At 48.4% G+C, this 26,890-nt stretch overlaps 1 protein-coding gene across 5 annotated transcripts in view; it reads right to left on the bottom strand.

Annotated features, from left to right (window-relative positions):
- The window catches only part of TSHZ2 (teashirt zinc finger homeobox 2), a 477,265-nt gene that overhangs the window by 182,290 nt on the left and 268,085 nt on the right, over positions 1 to 26,890 (bottom strand). For 3 of the 5 annotated variants that reach the window (XR_006337188.1, XM_043884671.1, XM_043884670.1), the window contains exon 2: positions 14,184 to 17,132. Coding sequence is in view for 4 of the 5 variants with exons in the window: in XM_043884671.1 (XP_043740606.1) it covers positions 14,184 to 17,132 (2,949 nt within the window). In the remaining variant the exon portion in view is untranslated. Of the gene's footprint in view, positions 1 to 11,870; positions 17,133 to 26,890 lie in introns of those variants that run through there. The other 2 variants (XM_043884669.1, XM_043884668.1) reach the window with 2 other exon arrangements.

The following is a 26,890-nucleotide window of genomic DNA, read 5'->3' as shown; positions in this document are numbered from 1 at the left end:
CATTCATTCAGTTGGTTTGGTGCACAAAACCAACTCTGTCCTTGAATGAGCCAGTAAATCCCTTGTTTCACTTAACTAAGTTTGACCTGGTTTGCAGTCAATTATAAACAGGAGACTTTGATAAACACAATTTGGAGGTAACATGCTGGACAGTTTTAACTATTGCTTCCCAAGTGACTATACAGCCCATCTTTTCAAAGTCAAGGAAGGTGTTAAGCTAAGTCAAGGTAGTCCCCTGACTACCCGCCAAGGCTCTTCAGACAGGAAATTCTTCCTGATATATTAGAAACAGCTGAGTTGATACTGTCTACCCCTTTTAAGTGATCTCCGTGGAGTCACGCAAACTTCCAGGCCACCTGCTTTCCCTCGATTCCTGTCCTCTCCTCCTGTTGCCCCTGTCCTTTAGCTTCTGTTCCCTCTTCAGCCCCTCAAACGGGTGATCCACAGTCTTGCCATCTTGGTTTGACTTGATTTTGTACGTCAAGCAGACTTTCCAGGTGCCTCAGTGGTAAAGAATCCACCTGCAATGCAGGACACGTGGGTTGCAATGCAGGAGACATGGGTTTGATCCCTGGGTTGGGAAGATCCCCTGGAGTAGAAAATGGTAACCCACTCCAGTATTCTTGCCTGAAGAATCCCAGGAACAGAGGAGCCTGGTAGATGACAGTCCATGGGGTCACAAAGAGTCGGACATGACAGAGCACTCGGCGTGGCCATGGTGTGCACACCACGCCAGGATCTCCCTAACGGGTCATGCTGCTTCCTCACCCAGGACAGAGCATAAGGCAGGCTCAGAGACCCAGTTAAAATGAACAAGAGCAAACATTTTTTAGGGCACTTACAACATGCCAGGTACTGTGCATAAAGCAGGGGTTCTCGAAGTGTGGCCCTGGGACCAGCATCACTGTATCAGCTGGGAACTTGTTCAGTCACTAAACAGTGTCAAACTCCTTGTGACCACACAGACTGCAGCACACCAGGCTTCCCTGTCCTTCACCATCTCCTGAAATTTGTTCAAACTCATGTCCATGGAATCGGTGATGTCATCCAAGCATCTCTTCTTCTGGAGCTTGTCAGAAATTCAAATTATCTGGCTCAACCTAAGAACTACTGAGTCTGACTCTCTGGGGAAGGGACTCAACCATCTGGGGTTTTTAACAATCCTCCCACCCTCTGCCCATGATTCGGATACATACTCAAGTTTGAGAACCACTGGCTTAAAGCATCATTTAGATTACCTTTTTGAACCATTTTCTTGACCCCCAAGGTAGGACAGTTACACCCATTTTATAGATGAAGAGACTCAGAGAGATTAGGATATTTGCTCTTACTGCTAGGAAGTGGTGGAGCTGGATCCCACCCCGGGCCTAGCCCACAAACCTCTTCCATGCCCCCCAGCAGAGGAGCCCCTCAGCATCTGTGTTCCTGAGCAGAGCGCCTGGCTCACACTCCGGGGGCTGGCAGAAATGCTGCCTCTGATTCACATCTCCTGTCACCTTTTTGCTGACTCCTGGTGAACCTTAGGACACATTTCTCAACCTCCAGAAGTTCCCACTCAAAAAAAAAAAAAAAAAAAGGCAGCCACAGAACCGAATTCCAACTAATCCCCAGCTCAGGTCCACTGAGGTCCTAGAGACGGCTCAGTACATGGAAGAATCTGATCATCAGCTTACAACCTCCACTCTGGAAAATCACCTCCCCCTTCCAAGTTCCCATTTTTTGTGCCCTGCATTTCTTCCCAGTTAATATTGTGTGGTTATAGATGCCACTTTGCTTGCAGTGATTTATAAGCAATCGCTAATGTTCAGTTGTAATTTCCCATTTCAGATGCGAAAATGGCTCATCACATTCACCACAAGGGCCTCTCTACCATGATATATAATTTAAAAATTAACACAAGGACAGAGGAGACTCTGCAGTTTTGAACTAGGAACTTAGAGATTCAGAGGTTAAAACTTGATAAGGTGAGCTCAAGGAATTAGATGCGTTATTACAGCAAATGCCTTGGTTCCTGACTTCAGAGGTTTTCCTAGCATCTTTCAGTTCACTTGGACTTGTCAAAGTGCAAGCCTATAGATGGTATATTTATATTAGGGTATTTTTTCCCCATTGTTAGGAACATTCTCTAATTTCTGACACAGACCTTTCTGATATAAACTATGCTGTTGGAAAGCAAGCAAAGCAGGAAAAAAAAAAAATAATAATAAAATCAATGCTGAATAGCCAGTAGGGGCCAGAGAATCCTGAACGGCAAGACCGACAAGAGCTTATGGCAATTCTCTGGGGAAAACCCGTGGCTGCCTTGACAGTTATCATCGACTCTGGGTTGAGACGGACCCAGAAGACTCTGGAAAGTAGAATACGCAGAAGGCCCATTTCCAGGGCAGGGGACAATAACAAGGACAGAGGTAGAGAAGGAAAAATGTCAGGAGAAGGGAAAGTGAGTTGGTACAAGAAAAGACACAATGCTTCTGCATGTGTAACCCTTGAAATACTTTGGTGCTTAATTTGGTTCGACCATTCATGGCCTTTGTGACCAAATCATCTCCCAGTCTGCTCCAGCATCAAGTGGTTACAATTATGGATTGCAAATTTATTGACATTTGACATCTACATCAGCCTTCCTCTGATCAACAGAACTCTTTGCCGCCAAACTGAATAATTACAGAAGATTTCAGCAGTCACGGGGATGCCAAAAAGGTCGTTAAATCATCTTGAAAAAACAATGTGTTCCTCCGTTTCATCTCGCCAGTAAATCTTCCGTCGAAGTCGGGACCACCTAGCGTTGATGTGCCAAGGAGGGGGGGGCGCCGAATTACAGAATGGGGAGAGGAATTAAATTAGGATTGAAGAATAGGAAGGCAAGCACAGCAGGGACCTTTCCTTTTGTGTTTCATAATTCCTAGAGAAGCATAAAGATAGTGGTTTACTTTTATCAAAATGGACTCATCTCGGCAAACAGGAGGCCATAGCAAGCTCGGGAGCTGAGGGCGGTCTGGGGGAGACACGGAGGGGCGCCTGCCGCAGAGGCCCACTGGGGGTCTCACGGTAGGACGCCTGTGGGGTCTGTCCTGAGGCCCTCCGGGTCTTCTTCGCCGGATTCCTTTCTCCCTCCTAAATAAGCACGCTCCTGAGGGCCCGGACCCCCCAGCCCTGCCAGCCCCTCTCCAGAGTCCCTGCTCCCTGTCCCCACTGCAGTCAGATCGCTGGTCTCCCATCTCTCTGGGTCCCTCTCGTCCCTTCCACTCTGTAGCTGGAGCGATCTTTCTAAAGAGAAAGTAGACCATGCCACTTGCTGGTTTAACTCCCTCCAGAGGCTTTCTGCTGGGCTCAAGAGGGGAGAAAAACAGCCCACAGTTCTGGGGATTTTCTGCAAAGCCCCCCGACTCCGTGCCCCCTGGGGGTCCCCTGGCGCACATGCCACCCCCAGGCCCGCTGTCAGTGCCCAGCCTTCCTCGGAACCAGACCCCCAGCCCCTCTTCCTGCTTCCCCGAGGGGATGTGCCGCCTTCTATCTGTCAGGGGTCGGCTCTCAGCCTCCTGTCTGCGTCCCCTGGCCCTCCGCCCCCGTTTAAGCACGTGGCCTGTCCTAGGCCTGCCCGGGTTTCTCGGCGGTCCCTCGTTCTAAGAAATCGTTGACTTTTAGTTTTGTGCTAAATACATGTTAGCCATTAGGATCGTTCTCTACCCGAGTTAGTTCTAGGTCAGGGCTTCCCTGGTGGTTCAGATGGTAGAGAATCTGCCTGCACTGCAGGAGACCCAGGTTCCATCTCTGGGTTGAGAAGATCCCCTGGAGGAGGGAATGGTTACCCACTCTAGCATTCTAGCCTGGAAAATTCCACGGACAGAGGAGCCTGGCGGGTCCCAGTCTGGGGGTCGCAAAGAGTCGGACAGGACTGAGCGCTCACTGATAAAGGCGGAGCCCTGGACTCTGGCCTGAGCCGGTTTACAGCGGACATGGAGCTGACTCGAGCCTCTGAGGCCCTGCAGGGCGGGGCCGATGCGGCTGAACGCATCACACACAGACTCCGCAAAAGCCGAAACACCTCAAGGAAGCAAACTGCCCGGGGCACCTGGCTGTCGGCGGCTCACTAGACTAAGCTGACGCATTCGCATCCGGGCCAGGGCCGCGTCTGAACATCCTCCAGGCTCTCTGCCTGCTCAGCTTGCCTCCCCACCTCATTCCTGGGCCGGCCCCCATCGCGCGGAGGGAGGTGCATTTTCGGGGCCAGGGCACCCTCTCTCCTGCAAGGCTTCCCTCTCGCTCTTCCTTCTCCCCTCAGGGCTGCCCCCGGTCTCCTCGGCCTGGCAGGCGCCCTCTCGTCGCCCCAGCTCAGCCTGCTCTCCGCTCTTGGCCAGACTCCCCCAGCCCTGGGTCCCACCGGTCCAGGCGCTCCAGGGCAGCGCCGAGCTCCGGGAGGCCTCTGTGTCTCCTCTGTGACCGCAGCTCTGGCCCCCGCCCGGCTCACCAGGCTGCCCCATCCCAGCCCAGCCACAGCCCCCAGCACGCGACAGGCCTTTACTCTCCAGTGACCGTCTCCATCTTTGTCTTTCCCTGCTCCGGAGACAGGACTTGTGACTTGGTTCCAGCACATTCTAACTGTCGTGGTTGCTGTTATGCCAGTTGTTAGACACCTTTATGTGACTTTAATTCTAGGGATGCTGTGTTTTAACATGGATGAAAGCTAGCCTCTTTAATTCTACGTGCCTGATACTGGACCAGGAGGATTCTTAGGTTTTAAAAGAGGCTAACTTTATTATGGGGTTTCCCAGGTGGCTCAGAAGGGAAAGAATCTGCCTGCAATGCAGAAGATGTGGGTTTGATCCTGGGTCCTGGAGAAGGGAATGGCAATCCACTTCAGTATTCCTGCCTGGGAAATCCCATGGACAAGAAGCCTGGCAGGCTACAATCCATGGGTCGCAAAGACATAGGGTTGGACATGACTGAGCGCCTGACATTTCCGCACACAACCTGGTGACGTGATCTCAGGCCAGCCTACGTGCAGCTGCTGGACAGAAGAGGCTGCCGAGGGTCAGAGAAGCGACATGACCCGCCGCTGGTCTCTCAGCTGAAAAGTGGAGACCCCATCCCAAGGCCCAGTCTCAGCAGTTCAGGGCCCACGTTCCTCCCCACTGAGCTCTGCCTTGGGCTCCTTCACAGGACTTCTAGACATCAGGAAGCCTCCAAAACTCGAGATTTTCTGACAGTCCTTCCCTCAGCTTCCAAAGTCCCTTTTCATCCTCTGGCATTTCTGGGATGACGAGGTCCCGTTTGGTCTTTGACTTCTAAGCCAGAGCAAACACCATCCAGGAGGGACCCGTCTCCATGGTTACTACACACCAGAGGATCCACAGGAAGGCAGCAAAGGGGGAAGTGGGGGCTACAGCAAAGTGTGGGGGGGTCATAAACAATTAGACATGACCAAATCCGCTGGTGAACAAAAATAGAATTATTTGACTGTGAAATCAAGTAATGTAGCATTGAAAATAACATAACCTGAAACATCATTTTTTTCCTCCATTGATGAAAAAAGTACCAGATAAAACCATGCACGTTGAAAGTGCCAATTTTCTGGAGGGCCCAAGTGGTAGGGAGTTGTCTATGTCAAAGATGTGAGCTTTCGAGATATTTAAACTTTTTTTTTTCTTTTTGCCTATTCATCTTCTCTCCCATACAAATAAGTTACGGACGGGATTCACATCTCACACTTCGGTGTAGCACCTGGCAGAATTTAACCCAGAGGATCCCTGAAAGGTGAGGGGAGAGTTTTTGTCCAAGATGCCAGCTTGAGGGAGCTGGTCCTTTGTCCACACTTAATCTCTAGCTCTACCCCATCCTGGCCGTATGAGACCACTGATCACTTGCCCTCTCTGAGAGCGGGTTTCCTCCCTTTAAGCTGGGCACAGTCACCGTCCTTTCTTTAGAGAGTTTAGGGTTAAGATGAATTGAGGTCACGTACATGGCTGTAAATGTTCCATAAGTGTTAATCCTCTGTCACTGCCTATTGACGACACCAGGGACGATAGTGAGTGGACACACCATGGCAGGCACTGTTTTTAGCTCTCCTCTTAACCCCACAAATCAACACCGTCATCATCACCACAGCATTTGCACTGAAATGATGGACCAAGGCGGGCCTTCCTACGCAAGAGGCAGCCACTGGGGAGGCTGGACTGCTGGGAGTGGAGATGTTCCAGGGAGCTGGTGGCAGGGAGAGGAAGGGAGAGTCAGAGGGGAGGAAATTCAGGTCAGTGCTACACTGCCTTCCCTCCAGGGCCCCAAACACCAGCCAGCACTGTCGTCTCCCCCTCAAAGCTGCTTTAGTTCCATCTGTCCAAGTGGTCTCTCCTTACATCTTTAAGTCAAAGGGCACAATCCACCGCATTTTGATTTCAGCTTTAGGTAAACAACGGAGAAGGCAATAGCACCCCACTCCAGTGCTCTTGCCTGGAGAATCCCATGGCCAGAGGAGCCTGGTAGGCTGCAGTCCATGGGGTCGCTAAGAGTCGGCTTGACTGAGCGACTTCACTTTCTGTTTTCACTTTCATGTGTTGGAGAAGGAAATGGCAACCCACTCCAGTGTTCTTGCCTGGAGAATCCCAGGGACGGCGGAGCCTGGTGGGCTGCCGTCTGTGGGGTTGCACAGAATCGGACACGACTGAAGCAACTTAGCAGCAGCAGTTTGGTAAACAGAAGAGGATTCTTTTTTTTTTTTTTTTTTGAGGTAGGTGATCAAGAGAGGAGGGGAACACTAGTCGCGCCCTTCTTCGGTGGGCCAGACCTGGTGCTGAGAGTCGCCCGGAATGCGCGCTATTCTACCCGATCCCGGACTCAAGCTGAGCCGGAGGGGAACCGCACTGACCACCGCATCCGGCTGGCCTCCCGGATCAATCCGCCCTCCTTCTTTTCACGTCTTTACAGCACCGCTGAAGGATGAGCGCAAGAGAAGGGCCCTCTGTCCCTAAATGTATCAGACGCTTCCTACCAGCAAGAGACAAAGAACACTCCAGACAGAACATCCACCAGCACTTTCTGCAGCGCCCTGGTCTCCTGGGCTTTGGGAAGTGAGTGTTGCTAACAGCAGGACCAAGTCCTCCAAAACCCCGGCGTGTGACACGCGCCCCGGGCTCGCGGCCTCCCGGTCTCCTGCCGGGTGAGCCTGGATTTAACAGGAGAACACGACATGCAGCGATTTCCCACAAACTCCTGCTCTTTCGGAGGAGGAGACAGGAAAGACAACCCAGCACGCCAAACCCTCTTCTATTTCGGTACCCTTGATGCATTCTGTTATCTCTGTGGCCTCCATATCTTTTAACAAACTGCCCTGCGATTCTTGCAGGGCGTGGCGGCATGACTGATTTAAAATCCCTGCATTGCTAAAACTGCATTGTTCTTCATCAAGTTGAGTCATTTTTATGTGAAGTGTCAAGCTCCCTAACAAATAACTCCTGCCAGACAAATCAAGTTCCTCGTCTTAGAGCTGCGGCTAAATAGTTTATAGCTTTAATCTGCTCACCGAGGTGTGCAGTCTATGACAGTAATTATAAATGCAAGGAGAAATTATAGCTGAATGCTTTAACTGCATTAGGAGCTGTTTGATGAACAATCATGAGCGCCTGCTCATTTCCAACAATAGAGGGCAAGTTGGTGTCAATGCATTAGAAAGATTTCAGTTCTGCATGGCTTTTTCTCTCATTTACCACGGAATGTCACTTGTCTCCTATAAAGTAGAAAAAAAGCACCGTGGAACGCTTTAAACTTGATCGTTAAAAAAAAAAAAGACAAAGAGAGAAATGCAGGAGAAAACTGTTTATCGTGATGACTTCTGTTTTTTTTTTTTCCTTCGGTTTTGCTTGGCGGCAGGTTCAGTTTCAAATTAGTTCGTTAAAGGTAACTGCTTGTTTACTTACTAGGGACCTTAAAAAAATCCCACCTCAAGCCATTTTTGAAAAACCTTTACAGAGAAAGACTTCTTTCAATGAAGGGCAAGTTCAAGATCCACCCAGGCAGAGGCACCGGTGATGGTGTGTATGTCCCTCTGCTAGATCTGGCCCTCTATCTATAGCTACCTAAGCTAATGACACAATTTAGCTCCTTATTTTCCCCTCCTCACTTTTGCAGAAAGACGTTTTTAATTTAGCTGAAGAATTACACAAATGTATTTTAAAGACATAAATCCATATAAAAAATATGAGCTAATTAAAACATTGCACTCCCTGTCGCTCATGGATTTTCAATTTAGCGAAAGAAAAAAGAATTGCATCTGGTTAAATGAAAAGATGATACTGATGGCAGATTGGAGTAAATGAAAAATAATGTTACTCTATATTAAAGCACCAAATTATACCCGTCAGGACAGAGCATTCAGAAGTCCAAATGAGGGGGAAAGTGCAACGAAGGTGGAGATGCATCGATGCAAAAGAGGGGTTAAGCCAGAGCGTGGAGGAAATGAAAATGTGAACGGAGGGGACGCGCTTTTCTCTTGCTGCGTTAGAAACGCTGCGGTCCCAAGGCTAGCCCTGTTTCCAATTTCATATCTTGCTTCCCCAAAATGAGAGTCAGGATGAGGATTAAAAATAATAGTAATTCTCACAGAGTGATTTTCCCTGGGATTTGGATCATTTCTTAGTGAGATGCTCCATGGGGAATGTATCATTACGTGACTGAACAAGGAAATTACATTAAAGAGAGTGAGGATTGTGTGGGTTCTTCCCCAGGTTGGTCCCTGGCTCCTGAAGCTGTGGTACTTGGTTTGTAGCTGGAGCCTCCCAGAGGCTGAGGCAAGCTCTTGTCATCTCTGCACACATATGCCACACTTCACACTTTTCTCTAAGCTGCGGGATGGATTCCTGGGCTTGGGGAGCACCTGGAAACCATCAAGCAAGATGGAGGGGAAGCCAAGATGCAGGAGAAACTTGATGAGTGCTGGGCAGTCCTAGGTTCAAATCCCACACTCACTGTGCGTTCTTAGACAAATCACAGACGCCCCTGAGCTTTTGGCAAAATCAGGATGACGTGAATACCCATACCCGGCTCATAGAAAGAGGCCAACAGGTCTCAGCTGTCATTGTCATTAAATAGTAGGTCAGCGTTTCCTTGGGCTTCGCAGGTGGCTCAGTGGTAAAGAATTCACCTGCCAAGCAGGAGACACAGATTCGATCCCTGGGTCGGGAAGATCCCCTGGAGAAGGAAATGGCAGCCCACTCCAGTATTCTTGCCTGGAGAATTCCATGGACAGAGGAGCCTGGTGGGCTACAGTCCATGGGGTCGTAAAGAATCAGACACGACTTAGGGACTAAGCAACAACAACGTTTCCTTGGGGCACCTGCCTGGGTGTTAAATAGCTCAACCAGGGAATACTCTGTAAGTTCTATACACTTTGGGTAAGGCTGAAGAACGTGATAGGGTCCTCAAGATGTTGCCTAGAACTAACTCTTCTTGTGAACCTACTATGCACCAGGCTTTATGGAAAAGAAATTCATACTTCTACTTGATTCTCATGACTTTCCTCTATAGGAGAATTCTGTCCATGTTTCAAAGACACAGAAGTGGGGCACATCTTAGAGACGGTGGGGGGGGGGGGTTGGGGCTTGATGCAGGCCCGCAGGCTCGGGCCCACGCTGGCCTGTACCACCATCCCCTCCTCTGCTCCCCCGGGACCGGCCATTCAGCGTCTGCCCCAGAGCTGTCCGCACGGGCAGCCGCCCAGGCACACTCTTGTCCCAGTCGGTCACCGGCTGACTCCCTGGGATTAGCACAGTGTCTGGCATGGAGGGGTGGCTTTCTCAATGGGCGGTGCTGAGTGAGGGAGGCTCAGAGACGGTGGGGCTCTGAGAGATTCATGCGGACTCTCTCTGCTTCCATTCCTTCCCCTGGAAAGTGGTTGAATTAGCCCCTGCCTCAGACGACTGTTTGGGAGAATCAAGTGAAAGAGTACGTGTGGTTGCATGCTGCAGGCCTGGCGCATTTAATCAGCACGGCTGTTGGTTCGTCTCTACACTGCTTTGCTAATAGGGCCTGGTGCACAGTAAAGGCCCAGCCAATATTTGATGACAGATGAAACAGAGGAAGGGAGGGAGGGAGAAAGGGAGGGAGGAAAAAGGAAGAGTCAGGAAAGAAAGACTGCTGTTTACTAGCTGAAGGCAAGGCTGATCTCTAAAATAGCCATGAGTTGCTGTTGTTTAGTCGCTAAGTTGTGTGCGACTGTTTCTCGACCCCGTGGACTGTAGCCCACCAGGCTCCTCCGTCCATGAGATTTCCCAGGCAAGAGTACTGGAGTGGGTTGCCATTTCCTTCTCCAGGGGATCTTCCCGACCCAGGATGGAACCCATGCCTCCTGCGTTCGCAAGCAGGTTCTTTACTGCTGAGACACCAGGGAAGCCCAGCCGTGGGTTAGCCCAGCTCATCGTCCCAGGCTGTCGTAGACCCCCTGCCGTTAGGGCTTCCAGGTCTGGCAAATAAAAACGCAGAAGGCCCGGGTACGTCTGAACCTCAGATAAGCAATGAACACTTATTAGTGTAAATATGGCCCATGCGATATTGGGGACATGCTTATTCTAAAAACGTTTTTGTCATTTACCTGAAATGCTAGTTTAGCTGGACACCCTGTATTTTATCTGAGAACCTCACATGCTGTTCACCCTGAACATGGGTTTTATCAAATCATCCACAGCAAAGGTGGCGGCTTATTGGACTAGAATTCATTCCCTCTATCAATTTCAAGGCTACTAGGTATGATGCTAAACTCGCACACTTGTGCACTGCGGTAAAATGACTATAATTTCAAGTCCTTGTGCATCTTAGGCTCATTGATTTGCTCTTTGTTTAATTTGTTTTTCAAGAGCATGTGGCTTTCAAAGGTATATACAAATATCTACTGAAATTGTCTCACATTACTTATGTCCTAAATTAGGGGTGCACATTAAACATATTCTAATTAATTTCTCATGAAAAGTTGCATTTAACATTTGGCAGAAAATTTGATAAAATTTAAGACTTATCTTTTTTTTTTTTTTTTTTTAAAGACCTATCTAAGAAAAGAAAGAAAATTCAGGTCAAAATTCACATCTTGCATAGAACATAGATACTGTAAAACTCTCAAAATTTCCATAAAACCATGACCGTCCCTCCCAAAATGACATGTCATTTTTGTACAACTCATGCAATCAGGCATCCTAACTGAAATTAGTGTTCCAGATGGCAGTGATCTCGTTTTGTGATCATTTAGTATCATATAAGCGCCATTCTGAGCAGTGGGCAAGGTTTCGCATGCATATTGTCAAAGAGGGCTGTAAGGTGGGGGGTTCGTCTGCAGCTGACCAGAGCCCCAGGACGCTGCCTCCGTGCAGGTGTGGGGGCTGTGAGGCAGGCGGGGGCATCCTTGGTATCGACGTGAACACCGGGCACCCACACCGCTTTTTATGTGCACACGGCACATACAGTCTGAATGATTCCTCAGCACTCAAACCTGTCTTTCTGCAATCCTCTGTCAGAATCACAGCACACCAGTGTTTATCTAAGAAGGGAGCTTTGTTTTCATATAATGATAATTCTGTAACATGACGCTTTGAAGGTCCAAATCAGAAATATTTATTCTGTACAGACGCAGAAGGATGAGACAAGAGCTAACCTATCTATGTATTTAATAGACTCTTAAGTACCTTTGAGTTGGCCACGGCTGAGCAACTAAAGAGCATCAGGCCCCTTTGTATCGGTTTTTCCCAATTACTGTTTTCTCTTGGTTTCCCTAGAACAGGTATGTGCATTTCAGATTTTGACTGAGGCTTTCTGTTTCTCCTTATTCTATATCTACATATTGTAACATTTTGACTATGATATTAATTTAAAAAAATGATTACAGACCTAACATGGAAAAGGTGGAAAATAGGTCTTTATTGTAGCACAAATAAGCATACCTATTTGTCATTTTCATCATGGTTTGGACCTACCGCTCTGAGACTGGAAACAGTTTTCTATATGTGTTCTGTGTGTATCCACCTTTTTTTTTTTTTTTCTTTTTTGAAGGACCAGAAAAGCATAATAGCAAGTTACATACAATTTAAAACACTGTATAGCAAATAAACAGGTGTCATGGAGCCCCAAGCTCACATGTAGATTCAATAGATGTGTTTCAGCTTTTCTTTCAATATAGTGTGAGCTGAACAAACCATGCTTAGAAAGCAAGAGAGGAATCTGCCAGTAACACATTTTAATTATCATGATAAAAACATGCAAACAAAACCAAAGTCATCATCTGGGCCCAGATAGCCATCTGCGTGATGGGACGGGTTCCCCCGCCATCAGAGGCTCTTAGACCATCTCACTGAGGGGATAGTTTCAGATTTCAGCCCCTAGTTTCATCCTGACCGTCCTCATGTTCGGTAAGCCCCCCTGATGTGACGTGAGCCCACACCCACAGCACAGTCACACCCGTCCCCACCTGCAGCCCCGCTCCTGCTCGTCGCCTGGTGGCTTGCCCTGAAACCTCCTGTTTAACAAGCGCTCTGACGGCAGGGGCCGGGGAGCCTACACAGCTGACCCTGGGCAGCGTGTGTTTGAACTTAGTGAGGCCACCTGTACGTGGAGTCCTTCCAAAAGTAGCGATAAATACCACAGTACTCCACAGTCTGAGTTGGCAGAATCCATAGGTGTGGAACCTCGGATACAGGAGAAGCAGGAATACGGAGGAACCGTCACGGGGAGGGCTGATGAGAAGTCACACCTGGATTTTCTGCTGTGCAGAGGGTTGGGGCCCTAACCCCTGCGTTATTCAAGGGTCAGCTGCATGCTATTATTAGCTGTCCATATCTTATCGCATATGTAACTACAAAGACTAGTCTGTAACCTAGCATGACATAACCTGGGCTGGCAAGGGGCAGAGTTTTAAGTCAGGTGGGGTCTCATTTTGGCTTGCGGCCCAGAGTGCGGGACAACTGATGCACGTGTCGGGGTTTCTAGCACACGGGGGCAGTATCATGCCAGAGGGGAGAGACGAGGAAGGAGAGCAAACACGAGGGCGGCGGAAATAATTTCCGCCTCGCTTATGCCCAGTATTTGAAAGTGGCTGGTGTGACTAATCTGCCAAGGTATTTGCCCTTGGAATCTGTCTGCTTTCCTGAAGGTGACAGAGATCGGCTGGGCCCTGCTGACTCTGCCAGGCATGGAACTTCGACAACACGTGATGCAAATTATCTCGAAGCTGTGGGACCCCACGTGCATTGGCAATGAGTGGGGTCATTGTGGGGTCAAATTGCCATTTGTTTCTTTATATAAAATAAAGTTTCAAGCCATGCATTGCATCTACCTTTGCTAAAGGTGGACTCTGATATTAGCTTTAACTTAAGAGCAACCAAAAGACCCAGGAAGGAAATAAGCTTCCTCTCTTTTCATCTGAGTGTCCTGCAGAGAAGAGTATTTTCCTACCATCCGACTACAGGGCACCCGCTCTTTCACAGGAAAATGAATGCACAGGAAATAAACAAATTGGGGGTGGGGGTGGGCAGTGGAAGGTAGCAATTGCTGCAAATAAGCTTCCAAAAGCATTAATTGTAACTAATAATGATAAAGCCAGCTTTAAACTACTCACGAGTTGGTTAAGAAATCTCTGTCGAGTGGCTGCCTCCAGGAACTCTACAATCTTTCTTCTCTTGCTCACTATTTCTTTTTTAAAATTTTCATCACTTTATAAGTCATTAGCATGACTATAGGAAGGGGAGGTAGGGAAATGGGGTAGTAAGAGAAGTCGGTACTTATTAATTACAAGGGAGCAGAGCCTTAACTGGACCTTGAGAGCTGGGCCCTGGGTCCCTAAGGAGATCACGAATCCAGAAGCAGTAACCTGTGAGCTCTGACTCTCTAAATCCGTTTTGTTCTACTCCCCAACGCTAAACTGCAGACACTGAGAGAATGGTTAGGACTTATTTATGTTCTGGTCTATTCCAGTAGGCTACAGTCCTCTCGCGGTAGGGAGAGGTCAGCTGCCTCTAAACGGAACCATCTCCCTTCTAGAAGCGCCTCACAAAGTCAGCGGCACAACCAGCTGGGAGCAAACCCGTACCTGCAGAGCTATTCTTCATCCACGTCTGTTACAAACTGTGAATGGTGTTCTGGTGACTTGCTGTGAGTTTTGCTTAGGTGGAGTTTTACCGCGTGTTTGCTCACAAATGTCCGACAGCACAACTTACACTTGAATTTAGAGTCCGTGTCCTCTTCGCCAGCTATGGTTTCCGGGGACCGCTGGGCCGACGACACCCGGGAGATCTCCTGCTCCGGTTTGCCTTGCTGCTCCACGGCCAGGCGGGTCATGTCCTTCATTTGGAAACCCAGGTGGGACTCTAAGTGACCGATGTAGGTGGACGGGGTTCTGAACTGGGAGGCACAGTCACTGCAGTAAAAGATAGGGTGCCCTTTGTCCATGTTTTTCAGGAACTTGGTCCCGCCCGTCTTCCTGAGCTGGTACTTGACGTTGGCGAGCCAGTGGCTGATGGTGGTCATGGAGAGCCCTGTGAACTTCGAGATCTGCATCCGCTCTTGCGGACCCAGGTCGGACAGCAGGTATTTGCCCTCGGAGGTCTGGAAGAGGCTGGAGGCAAACTGGGCCTGCAGGATCAGGAGATGCTGGGGGTTCCAGTTGGACTGCCGGCCTTTCCTCTTATGCAAGGTGGAGACCTCACTGGACACGTCCTCGAAGCGCCTGACATCCATCTCCAGCTTCACGGGAGGGACCCTGGGGGAGGCGGCGGGCTTCGGGGTGGTGGCCTTGGGGAGGACCTTGACCATGTCGGCGATGTCGGACAGGGCGTGCTTCTGGGGTGGGGACGTGCAGGACTGTGCTTGCGCGGACTCGGCCTTCTTGCTCTTGGACTTGGTCAGGTCAATGGGCTGGTCGTTGTTCTCGAACAGGTAGCGTCTGGACACGCTGGCCGGCCTCGTGGAGGGGGGACTCAGGACCGGCTTGTCCATGACGCCGAGGCTCGGCTTCTGAAACATGGACATTGTGCTTGAGCTTGGGCTGGAGCAGGAGGGCGCGCGCAGCGGTTCCGTGGCTTTGCCCAGGTGGTTGTTCAGGACGGACTGCAGGGCGCTGAGCGGATTGATGCCCGGCAGGGCCGCCACGGGGTTGGCGAGGGCGCAGCCATTGCTGAGCGGAGACGCCGGCTCCAAAGCCTGGGCTTTCTCTTTCTCACTGCCCTCTCTCACCAGCTTGTCCTCCTCCTTCGGGGGACGCAGCTCAGCCTTTTTGGGCTCTGCAGGGGGTTCGCTTTTGGAGAAAGCATGCCCCTCGCTGTGGCTGAAGGAGGACGCCTCTTCGCGGGGGCTTTCTTTCCCACACTCCCTCACCGCGTCCTCTTTCTCCTCCGGCTCCTTCTTCACTTGCGTGTAGGCGGCCAGGTGTGTGGGCACGGACACCAGCGGCATCACTTTCCACTTGGGTGCGATTGGCCTCAGCTTATTGCTGAGGTTGGGTCGGATCTGCAGGACCTGGGAGCCCATAGGCAAGGAAGGCTTGGTGCCCTCCGACAGCTGGTAGGCTGCGTGGATGCTGGGGTACGCGCTCCAGCTGGGAGCCCCATTCTGGGCTTTGTTGATGGCGGTGGTGACGGTATTTTCCAAAGACTTCAAAATGTCCCCTCCGCCCTTCGAGCCATCTTCCAAGTCCTCCTCCCTCAGATACTGGTATTTCATCGTAGGGTCTAATGGCTTTTGGAGAGGGTCTTCATAGTCCTCGCTTTTCATGACTTTCTCATCCTTGTTGATCTCCTCTGGCTTTTCCTTTTTGCTGTCTTTCTTCAGCTCCGTCGAGGAGGCTGCGCTGTCAGAGGCGGAGTTACTTGATGGCTTGGGTGCCAGGGCATCACTGTTTGGGGCATCTGACAACGACTGCATCTTCTCCACGGCCAGTGGGTCCAGCACCAGCTGCTTGCCTTTCTTGGAGGCGGAGCTGGTGACCTTGAGAAAGTGACCGGTGACCATCATGTGGGTGGTGAGCTGCTGCAGAGTGTCATGGGAGCTCCCACACTCCATGCACTTCAGGATCTGGGACTTGCAGGCCTCGAACTGCCAGGTGTAGCTGGCGCCGTTTTGGTAGCCGTAGCGGTTGTTGCAGGACAGTTGGAGGTTGGCGTTCTTCTGGGGCGGAAACGAATCTGCAAAGGACCCAGTGGTTGAATCTGGGGAGCACGGGCGATTGACGTCAAAGACGCGTTTCTTGGCGGGAGTGACCATTTTTGATGAAAGGGTTGGGACTGGCTCCTTCAAAGGCACTTTTTGGTAATGTTTTGTTTTGATCATGTGGACACTCAAATCTTGGAGGGAATCGAAGGAGTCACCGCAAAACATGCATTTCAGGACCTTTTGAGCATCCTCCTTGTCCATGTCCTGGAAAGCCCTTTTCCGGGGCTTGGAGTAGCTCGTGGGTCTGAGCTTGTCCTTTTTGCGGTTGTCGTCTTGGTAGTGGCCGGTCTCGTTCATGTGGACGGTCAGCTCGACCAGGGTGTCATAGGCGGCGCTGCATTGCCGGCAGCGGAACCTGCTGGCCCCGGTGAAAACGGCCCCGCACATTTTGCTGCTCTGCCGGTACAGCTGGACGGAGCTGAAGAGGCTGGGCTTCGACAGGGGCCGCGAGGGCAGGTTCTGCTGCAGGCTTTTGGACAGAGCGTCCTGGTGCCAATCGAAATCCGTCTTGTTGCCGCCGTTTCGGGTGTCACAACCCCGCCTCTCGCTGTTGGACAGCTTGAAGCCGAGACCCAGGCCCGACCAGTAGGAATCGGACAAGATGTTGGCGTAGACGGCGGTCATCTTATCCATGCAGCTGTGGGCTTCGTTTGGAAGCTTGGGGTGCACGCTGGCTTTCTTGTCCGAGGCATCTCGCCCGCACACGCTCTTGATGTCTGACACCTGATCGCTGGCATCGCTCAGCAGGGACTCATTCTCGGCATCCTGGTTGGACAGGTGGCTTCCTGGAGAGTTCTGGTAGCTGAAGCAGCCCTTTGGCTCCGTGCCTGTTTCCAGCTCCTCGTCAGTCCCTGCGTCATTGCTGCCCTGAGGTTGAGCTCCCGAACCACTGTCTTCCTCTTCCTCATCTTCCTCTTTGATTTCCTCCTCTTCCTTCAGCTGTTCCTCCTGGGCATAGCCTGTGAGAGGACAGGAAGAAGACATGAAATAACAATAGCAGGTGACAGATCCCACCCCCATTTCCCCACTCAGACCAGGTGCCTCCCACACGGAATGAACAATTGAATTGACGCTTTTATGAACAATGAGCAGTGAATAAAGGAAAAAGCCAAATGATGTCTTTTGTGCCATCTAATGCCTTCTTAAAAGAAAACTGGCGGGAGTCTTCTTTTGAACTGTGGTGTTGGAGAAGACTCTTGAGTGTCCCTTGGACAGCAAGGAGAGCCAACCAGTCCATCATAAAGGAAATCAACCCTGAATATTCATTGGAGGGGCTGATGCTGAAGCTGAAGCTCCAATACTTCAGCCATCAATGTGAACAGCTGACTCATTTGAAAAGACCCCGATGCTGGGAAAGATTGAAGGAAGAAGGAGAAGGGGACGACAGAGGATGAAATGGTTGGATGGCATCACCGACTCAATGGACATGAGTTTGAGTAAACTCCGGGAGATAGTGAAGGAGAGAGAAGCCTGGTGTGCTACAGTCCATGGGGTCGCAAAGACTTAGCGACTGAACAACAACAATCATTCTTTATAAATGCTTAGAATCCCAAGTTAATCATTTTAATGTTTAAGGGCTATCATTCTAATACTCCTGTAATGGGACAGTCTCTAAATGCACATGCATGCCTTTCAGGAAAGCTGGACTGAAATTCAAATCCTATCAAAGACATATCTCTACAAGAAGGACATTGGCTTATAAGTTAAACTAAGACAGCCCTTGGCATCTTCATGGTAAGGTTTACTGTGACACTTGACCCTGTTGACATACAATCATCTTAATAAATCATTTTTGAGTGCTCAGAAGTAATTTGGATGCACAGTCATTATATTTTTGAGAGCCAGTGTCTCTTTGGGTACAACGGCTTTATTTGTAGAGAGTCACACGGCAGGAAGAGAGATTATGGAGTATCAAATAAAGTCTTCCACTGATAGCTCAAAAATTATGTAAGCTCAACACATATAATGATTTTGAAATAATAGCAAATGGTGTTAGAATGGGAGATTTGGGAACTATTCTGTTATTCTCAAACAGGTTTATGAAGACCTTTTCAGACAAGGCTGAAAGCGCCCTCTTGATCTTGTGCCTGTAATTTCAAATGCACTGTGATTTGTGGGCTCCCGTCATGAGATGCCAATTATATGTTTGATTTGTGGATGCAAAATGCTGTTGGGGATGCATGCTTCCCTTTCTCAGAAAGGATTTAGGACCAGTAATTGCATAGGGAAAATGAAGGCATGAGAGAGCCGGTGCAAAGGGAATTGATAGGCAAATATCCATCAGTGAGATGAGGAATGTGACTATTTATGCCCATGTCCTCATTTTCTTCACCTGGCCTTTTCAGAGCCACGTGGATAAAATGCAGCCAGAGCAGTACCAAAGCGAGGGACGTTTGGGCTCAGATTTGCGTGGGCTGCACGATATCAGTGAGGTTCTATCTCCCCTCTCACTGTGGCTGGGTGCCTGGGGGAATTCCCCAGTGTGACGGTTCTGTTTTCATTCACCAGTGATAATACTTGAAAAAGGGGCGCTCAAGCGTGGGAGGTCTCTTCTGTGAGGCAGGGAGAGAGGAGAGACGGAGTATTATTAGAAGCCCAGTGCCTGCAGTCAGGGACTCCAAGGGTTCCAGAGACTGAACAGGAAGAATTTTTCTTTTTCAGACTTTTATTTATTTTCCAAAATTAGTTTTTTTTTAATCGAACTGTAGTTGATTTACAATCTTGTGTTAGTTTCTGGAGTACATTATATATGTTACATCCATATATATATATATATATATACACACACACATCTTTTTAGATTATTTTCCGTCATAGGTTATCACAAGATTTTGAATATAATTCCCTGTGCTGTGCAGTAGGTCCTTGTTGGCTGCCTGTTTTATATGCACGAGTGTGTGCGTGTTAATCCTGTGCCTCTAATTTATCCTTCCTCGATTTCTGTTTGGTAACCATAAGTGTGTTTTCTATGGCTGTGAGTCTGTTTCTGTTTTGTAAATAAGTTCGTTTGTATTGCTTTTTAGATTCCACCTATAAATGATATATCATTTACCGTCTGTTCTCTCTGTCTGGTTCACTTCACTTGGTGTGATAAACCCTGGGCTCATCCATGTTGCTGCAAATGGCCATATTTCATTCTTTTTTATGGCTTACTAGTATTTCATGGTGTGTGTATTCCGTATATGTATAAGGACCACACTGAAGATGAGGAATACTGGTTGAGTAAATATTCTCTCCAAATGCAGTTTTTCATTTTTATCAATATCCATATGAAGTAGGAACTATTGTTATTTTCATTTCACAGATGCAGAAACTGAGGCTCTGAAGTTAAGAAATTTTTCCAAGGCCACAAAGTTAGCGTTGCAAGATCATGCCTGAACCCAGCCTGTGTGATGAGAGAATCCGTGGTCCTAACCACCAGGCTGCACTCTCTTTTTATGACCAATCTAATGAACAAGAAAACTTTGCAGAGAGCCAGAGGTTAAAGGTTAAGCAGTGAGATTTCCTTGAGATGTCTCTGAATAGAGAACCACCTCCGAGGGGAGAATTGTGGGAATAGTGGAGACGAGCGCCCGTGATTTTAAGGGTTTGTCATGAAACAAAAGGAAATGTAAGAACTCAGCCTCACCACTGGGTTTGCGGCTGTGTGCACTTGTCTTCGTTGCTATTGGTCTTGTGCTTTTCTTTCCCAGCAAGTGGATTTTTCTTTCAACTGGTATTGCTGGTCTCTAGTTCCATAAATTGATTTGAAGGAAAAAAAGCTTCTCAATCTGGACAGATAATCATTAATTGGGGTCCCTACCTGCAAGAAAAGCTGTGCTATTTGTGTCTGCTGAGTCACCGCAGTCCTGTCCGACTCTTTGCGACCCCGTGGACTATAGCCTGCCAGGCTCCTCTGTCCATGGGATTCTCCAGGCAAGAACACTGGCGTGCGTTGCCATGTCCTCCTCCAGGGGACCTTCCCGACCCAGCGATTGAACCCCAGTCTCTTGTGCCTCCTGCATTGGCAAGCGGGTTCTTTATCACTTGTAAAGCCCCAAGAAAACTCTAGCTTAGAACAACTGAATGAGATAGCTCCACCCCATTCTCACTGCATTTTTTTTTTTTTCTGGACTGGCTTGTATGTTTGTAAAAACAGTCATACCATTAAGCTGAAGGAGAAGGTACGTTCACAAAATCAATAAATGACTTGTTACAGAGCCAAGCAAAATACTCCAAAGAATCAGGCAAATATTGCCCATAATGCAGAGTCACTTTTGAAAATTAAAAGGGCTTTACTACTCATACTTTGGGAGGACACAGATTGGCCAGGACTTGTTCTGGGTTAAGACATATAGTCGCTTCACCTGTGCGTGAAACGACCGCCAAACCAAAGCGTCCGCACCCACGTAGAGAGCTGGAAGACACCGTGAGGGGCAGGAGGACTGCTGCTCGTTACTGTTGGTCGATCACTGCTGGGCTTTATTCGCCTCACGACCGTCAGCGCCCAGCCCAGGGCCTGACACTTGGTGAGTGTTAGTCGCTCTGTTGTGTCCGACTCTTCGCAACCCCGTGGACTGTAGCCTGCCAGGCTACGTGGAATTCTCCAGGCAAGAATACTGAAGGGGGTTGCCATTCCCTTCTCCAGGGGATTTTCCCAACCCAGGGATCGAACCAGGGTCTCCTGCACTGCACGCGGATTCCTTACCGTCTGAGCCACCAGGGAAGCCTGACACTTGCTGGGAAGTTGGGAAATAATTCATATTATGTTGTGTGTGTGCTGAAAAAATACATGCAATCAGGGACAGGCGTTTGCACGCACACACACACCCCACAGACAATCTGCCTGGCCAATATAGCCACTTTCACACAAGGAGAAAAGGAGTGTGTGTGTGGTTTTTTTTTTTTTTTTTTAGGAGTGTTCTTTTTTAATGCTGACATTTGGAAGCTGAGCTTTCCAGCCCAGCTCAACTTCACAGACTACTCTGTCCTTCTAAATGGATTCCCCAGAAGAGAAGTCGAAGACAGCAAATGCCTCCCCCACAATACAGATAAAATTTTCTGCTTAATTAGGCATTGACATGTTTACTATAACCTTTACAGAAGAGTAACTCGTGCTGAGAGACCCTTTTTGTCTGTTTTCTTCTGCAGAACAGACTCAATCTCATGCACCCGATAAAGTAACACATTGAAAAGCCTCATAAAAAAAAATGCCAAAGCATCTATCAGAGCAAGTGTGTTTGAACAATGGCTAGGGGTTCCACAGAGTTTTACAAAACACATTTTAATATTATACATTGAAGACTGTTCACTTAAGTGGCTTTGTTTGCCATCGGCAGCTGAGAGGAGAGAGGGGGAGACAGGCAGAGTGTGGGTGATTGGGGTGCATAATGAGTGTCTGTCTCTCTCTATATTGATGAGATTTGTTTAATAAGATTGCATCATGTGTAAATCTTGGTAAAGTGGATTAGTTGACTTTATTCCTGGCAAGTTTATTCCTGTGAATACTTATTTAGCTAAGATGATGATCACACTGATGCCGAGGCCCGAAGAGAAGGGAGTGTCCTCTGCAGGGCCTCCTTGTGGATTCTGGGCTGAAGGTCAAACGTTCTGGCGGCAAACATCTCCTTTCCAACCTAAATGTCTAATTTCATCCCTTCCCACCGCCTGACAGTGGCCACTCGAAGCATCCATATTGCCAGGACAGCTAATTCATGTGCACACTCAGTTCCGTGTCTAGAAATTCTCTGGTCGAGAGAACTCTCTCCCACCCGCTCGGTCACTGCTCTGGCCGCTCTGCCATTCCTGTCCTTTCCGGTGATTAAGGGGGTTTCCTGCCCCCACTCCTTCCAGTCTGTTTTCCAGAGAACGGCTAGAATGCGCTTCCCAGGGGGCGCTAGTGTGAGGAACCCACCTGCCAATGCAGGGGGCCTCCCTGGGGGCTCAGACGGTCAAGAATCCACCTGCAATGCAGGAGACCTGGGTTCCTTCCCTGGGCTGGGAAGATCCCCTGGAGAAGGGAAGGCTACCTACTCTAGTATTCTTGCCTGGAGAATCCCATGGACAGAGGAGCCTGGCGGACTACAGCCCAGAGAGTCGCACAGAGTCAGACACGATGGAAGCGACTTAGCACACCAAAGCATGAGACTCAAGAGACAGAGGTTTGATCCCTGGGTCAGGAAGATTCCTCCGGAGAAGGAAATGGCTCCCCACTCCAGTATTCTTGCCTGGGAAGTCCCATGGACGGAGGAGCCTTGTGGGTGACAGTCCATGGGGTTGCAAAGGAGTTGGACACGCCCTATCTCACACACATGCACACAACTGCTAGAATATTCCTTATTAAAGATATTAGTAAGCAACTGGCTGTTTTAACTCCTGTAAGTCTTTCTGTTGCATTGCACACATGTAAATAGATTATAGTAAAATTCAAACCCTTCACCTGGAGTCTGAGCACTTGCAGGATTTGGTGGCTGCCTTTCTGCTTTATCGCCCAGGACTCTTGCCTCACCCTCTCTGCCTGCTTGACAACAATCCACTTGCTGCTTCTTGCATCTGCCAATCTCTCCTCGACTGTGACTCTTTGCAATTGCAGGTTTCTCTGCTTAGAAAGCTCTTCCTCTATGGAAGGTGGTTGCTTTTCATGCTTTAGAATTCAGCTCAAATGGCCCCTTCTGGGAGAGGTCCTCCCTGACCAGTCTCCCCTTCTCTGTCTAATTCTAGAGCATATCAACCTATTTACTGAAAGCACCATGGCACCGACCACACTCTGAAATCATCTCGCGGGCTTATTTATTGATTGACTGTGTTTTCTCACTAAATGTAAAGATAGAATGTCTGTCTCCTTGAAGACAGAGACCTTGCTTCTCCCCGCACTCAGATCATATCCTGGCACCGAAAGATGTCCACAAGTTATCTAAGTGAATGAACAAATAGATCATACAATGAAAGGGGATTAGTCCGGTCACAATCTTTGTGTCTACTTCTCAGCAATGCAGTCGGCGCCTGTGATGGGTAAATCTCCCCACCCCACCCCCCGATCTAGATCAGATGTGAATTACAACCATTCTGATCAATTTTCCTCAATGATAAAACCAGAGAGACCCCACAAATCCTCTTTTCAGAGCATCCCAGCCACCTACATTCTCGTTTCCAGAAATCCCTGACCTGTGGATTTCAATTTTTTAAGTATGAAGATTGCAGAACACCGGAAAATACATTTATCGACAGCAGATTTTGGTTAAAAAAAAAGTCACACAACTTTGAAAGTATGGGTAGTTTTTGTCATAGATAAAACTCACTATCTGCTCTATGATGTATATTACACAAATATTAGGCTGGTCTTCTCCCAAATTCTTGATTGAAAAAGGGGAGAGATGTCATTAGAAAAATACGCTATACAAGCTGCAAACTTTTTATTCTATCAATAGATGGGTAAAATTTGGAAACTAATCCTTAAATTTTAGACATTTCCTTTTAAATCAAACATTAGAAAAACAAAAGGGAAACAATTAAAAAAAATACCACCTCAGTTGTTCCCCAAACCTGTAGTCAGAATGGTTTAAATAAAATTGTGCAAAATAATTCATGGGTGGGAGGACGTGAGACAGCAGACTTTTGCTAGGCGTCCATTTTTGCAGCTGCCTTGAAAATCCACGGTAGAGTGTTTACAGGAAAAGCATCGACAGTTTTTAAAGTGGCGGAAGAGGTGGGAGAGCTATAACCTGAGAGATTATAAAACTCAAGGAGGTTGATTTTTACAAACGAAACCAGGATTCAAGCAAGACCTCATTTAAACACACACCCCGTGGTGACAGGATCATTTTCGCCAATCCACCCCATTAAATGACAGTTTAAAACCACAAGAAGGTTCCGCCGTGTGCAGGGCAGACATAAATGAGGGGATCGCAAGAACTTCTGGCTGTGCACCCAGCCAGCGCCCGGGACGATGACACGGAGGGAGGCGTCCCTGTCACGAGCCTCTAGTGTTTTGGCGACTGTGGTCTAGAAATCTGTTGGCATGTATATTATTACTGGCACTAACTGGCACTCGTGTTGGCAGGCTGGGTGAAGAGTTACCCAGCCTGTGGGTAAATCATGCTCTGTGACTTGGAGGAGTTACCATCCAGGGAGGCTGAGCTCCCCGCAGCGGGGACTTGGCCCGGAGTGAGGGCCGTGCTGGGCGGCTCGGCCTGCTCTGTGTCCCAGGAGGCGGTCGGCTCAGGGCTACGGGACCCTCGACACCATTTCTGAACAGAGACCTGACTTCACAGAGAACCCAGATATCACAAGGCTCAGCCTCCCTCCCACCCAGAGGAATCTGAGCACAGGCATATTTCTAAACAGAGACATTTTCAATTCAATTTTCATATAGATTTTCATTCCTGCCATACTGCACAGAACTCGCTAGCATAAGCGTGACTTGTGTGCACAGGTTGAGACAGCAGGGCTGGTTCTTTCCTCCATCTGATCGTCAGGACTGAACATATAGAGCTCCTCCTTTAAAGGGATGTTGAGGATGGAGCGGTTTGATGACAGGAGGCTTCTCCTGGGCCCAGCAGTTCTTTATAGAGATGGATGGAGAGCTTTCTGAAGGTCATCAAAACAAGAACATCTCTCTTATTATTTCCTGCAGATGTTCAGCTAATTGGAATCTTCTATATGCACAGTGGATAAGTACCAGGTGGGGTCTCTATGAGGAAACAGTCCGCGCACTTACTGGACTCCTGTCACAGGCACTTTCTGGGGCCGTCGTCACAGCTCTTTGGACTGTAAAGCTGTTTCCAAATCATGCTCTGTGACTTTCTCCACTTCTTGGTCATTAGCAAAAAAGGACTAAGCTCGTTTAAATCAGAGAAAGTGGATACTCTGTCATCCTTTTGTGGTTCGTCTGTTTACTCATTTTATCAAGAAATATTTATTTCGCTGTTAACACATGTAACATACTTTAGTAAAACTGCATGGGGACTTCCATCACATTGGTTCTCCAGTGGCCCCGGAGAGCAGAAAGCTGAGTTGTGGAGAGAAGCTGGGCATGGGTTTGGGGAGGAAAAGGTCATGAGAAGGTCATGCATTACTGGAGGGAGGTAGGGAACTTAGATGGGCAGAGTAGACCAGATGGGAGAAGAACAGTCCTGAGATGCAAAGGTCAGTAGCGCTGGCCCTCAGTTGGATCGACATAGAGACTTTGCGAGTCACTGGAAAGTCCATGCCACAGTGAAAGAGTACAGCTGCTACTCAAGGAACGGCCACGCGGTCCAGAGTTGTCTGGAACTTTATTTGGCCAAACCATGTGGAAGAAACCAAATATGTGTGGGACCCATCCATCTGCAAGCTCTAAACCAAAGGAATCAGGGGAAGCAAAGCATTCGAAGATGTAGCATGTTCTTCTGGTACTTTCTTGTACCATCTCTTTGACCTTGATTCTCTGTCAATTCCAAATAGAAGTAACCGTCCTAAGCCTGCCTACCTCAGCATTCTGTTAGGACAAGGGAGGAAATGGAAGAGAAAGTGTATCATAAACCTCTGCTACTCAAAAGGATGGTGCTGGGATGAGCTGCAGCATCACTTGGGAACTTGCTAGAAATGCAGACTCTCAGACCTATCGAATAAGAATCATTTAACTAGATCCCTGGGGGATCCATAGGCTCAAGAAAGTTTGAGAAGTCTTACTGTAAATTGTGAAACTGTTGATTAGGAGCCAGATAATTGGCAAGCTATGTCTCTTTGCCTATGTTCCTATATGTATGGGGGTACCAGTTTCAGAAAGAGAATACAGTTTTGAAAGTTCCAACTCCTTATTCTTTCTAGGGACCAAAAGAGGAAATATCTGTGGCTTAGACAACTGCTTGCAGTAATACAGGGAAAAACTCAGCAAGAAAAAAAAAATTCACTGATTCAAAGACTGATCAGTTAATGAGGAGATAGAATGGCCCATTGGTTGTGGGATGAGGCTGGGCTCAGTTCAAATCTGCCAGTTACTGTTTAAATGTGGCCACAGGAAAGTTACTGAAACTTTCAGAGGCTCGGCTTCCTCATCCATAAAATAAGAACAATAATAGTATTTACGGGGCTTCCCGGTGGCTCAGCGGTAAGGAATCCACCTGCCAGTGCAGTAGATGCCAAGAGATGAGGGTTTGGCCCCTGGGTTGGGAAGATCCCCTGGAGGAGGAAATGTATTCTTGCCTGGGAAATCCCATGGACAGAGGAGCCTCGCGGGCTACAGTCCACAGGGTCATAAATACTTGACAGCACATACAGAGTGTTTACCTCCGAGGCTAGTTAGGAATATCAAATACGGCAAAGTACGCAACACAGCAAGGCTGTAGGAATACCTTCTCACCCCCAGGCCTGTAAGGCACTTTATAAACACTTTACATCCTAATCACCAATCCAAGCCCACAAACAGCTGAATTCAGCTGACTTTGGCATTCTTTGTTGTTGTTGGTGGTGGTGTTCCGTCACTAAGTCGAGTCTGACTCTTGTGACCCCATGGACAGCAGCATGCCAGGCTTCCCTGTCCTTCACTGTCTCCCAGAGTTGGCTCAAATTTGTGTCCACTGGTGATGCCATCCAACCATCTCATCCTCTGCCGCCCTCTTCTCTTTTTGCCTTCAATCTTTCCCAGCATCAGGGTCTTTTCCAATGAGTCAGCTCTTTGCATCAGGTGCCCCTAAATCCTGTTCCAAACCAACAGCTTTTCGATGATATCTGCAATAGATATGAACCGATCTTACATGTT

Source organism: Cervus elaphus, chromosome 23 (assembly GCF_910594005.1).
Source record: "Cervus elaphus chromosome 23, mCerEla1.1, whole genome shotgun sequence".
In the NCBI taxonomy this organism is placed as follows: domain Eukaryota; kingdom Metazoa; phylum Chordata; class Mammalia; order Artiodactyla; family Cervidae; genus Cervus; species Cervus elaphus.
This window is presented reverse-complemented; position numbering and strand designations above follow the sequence as displayed.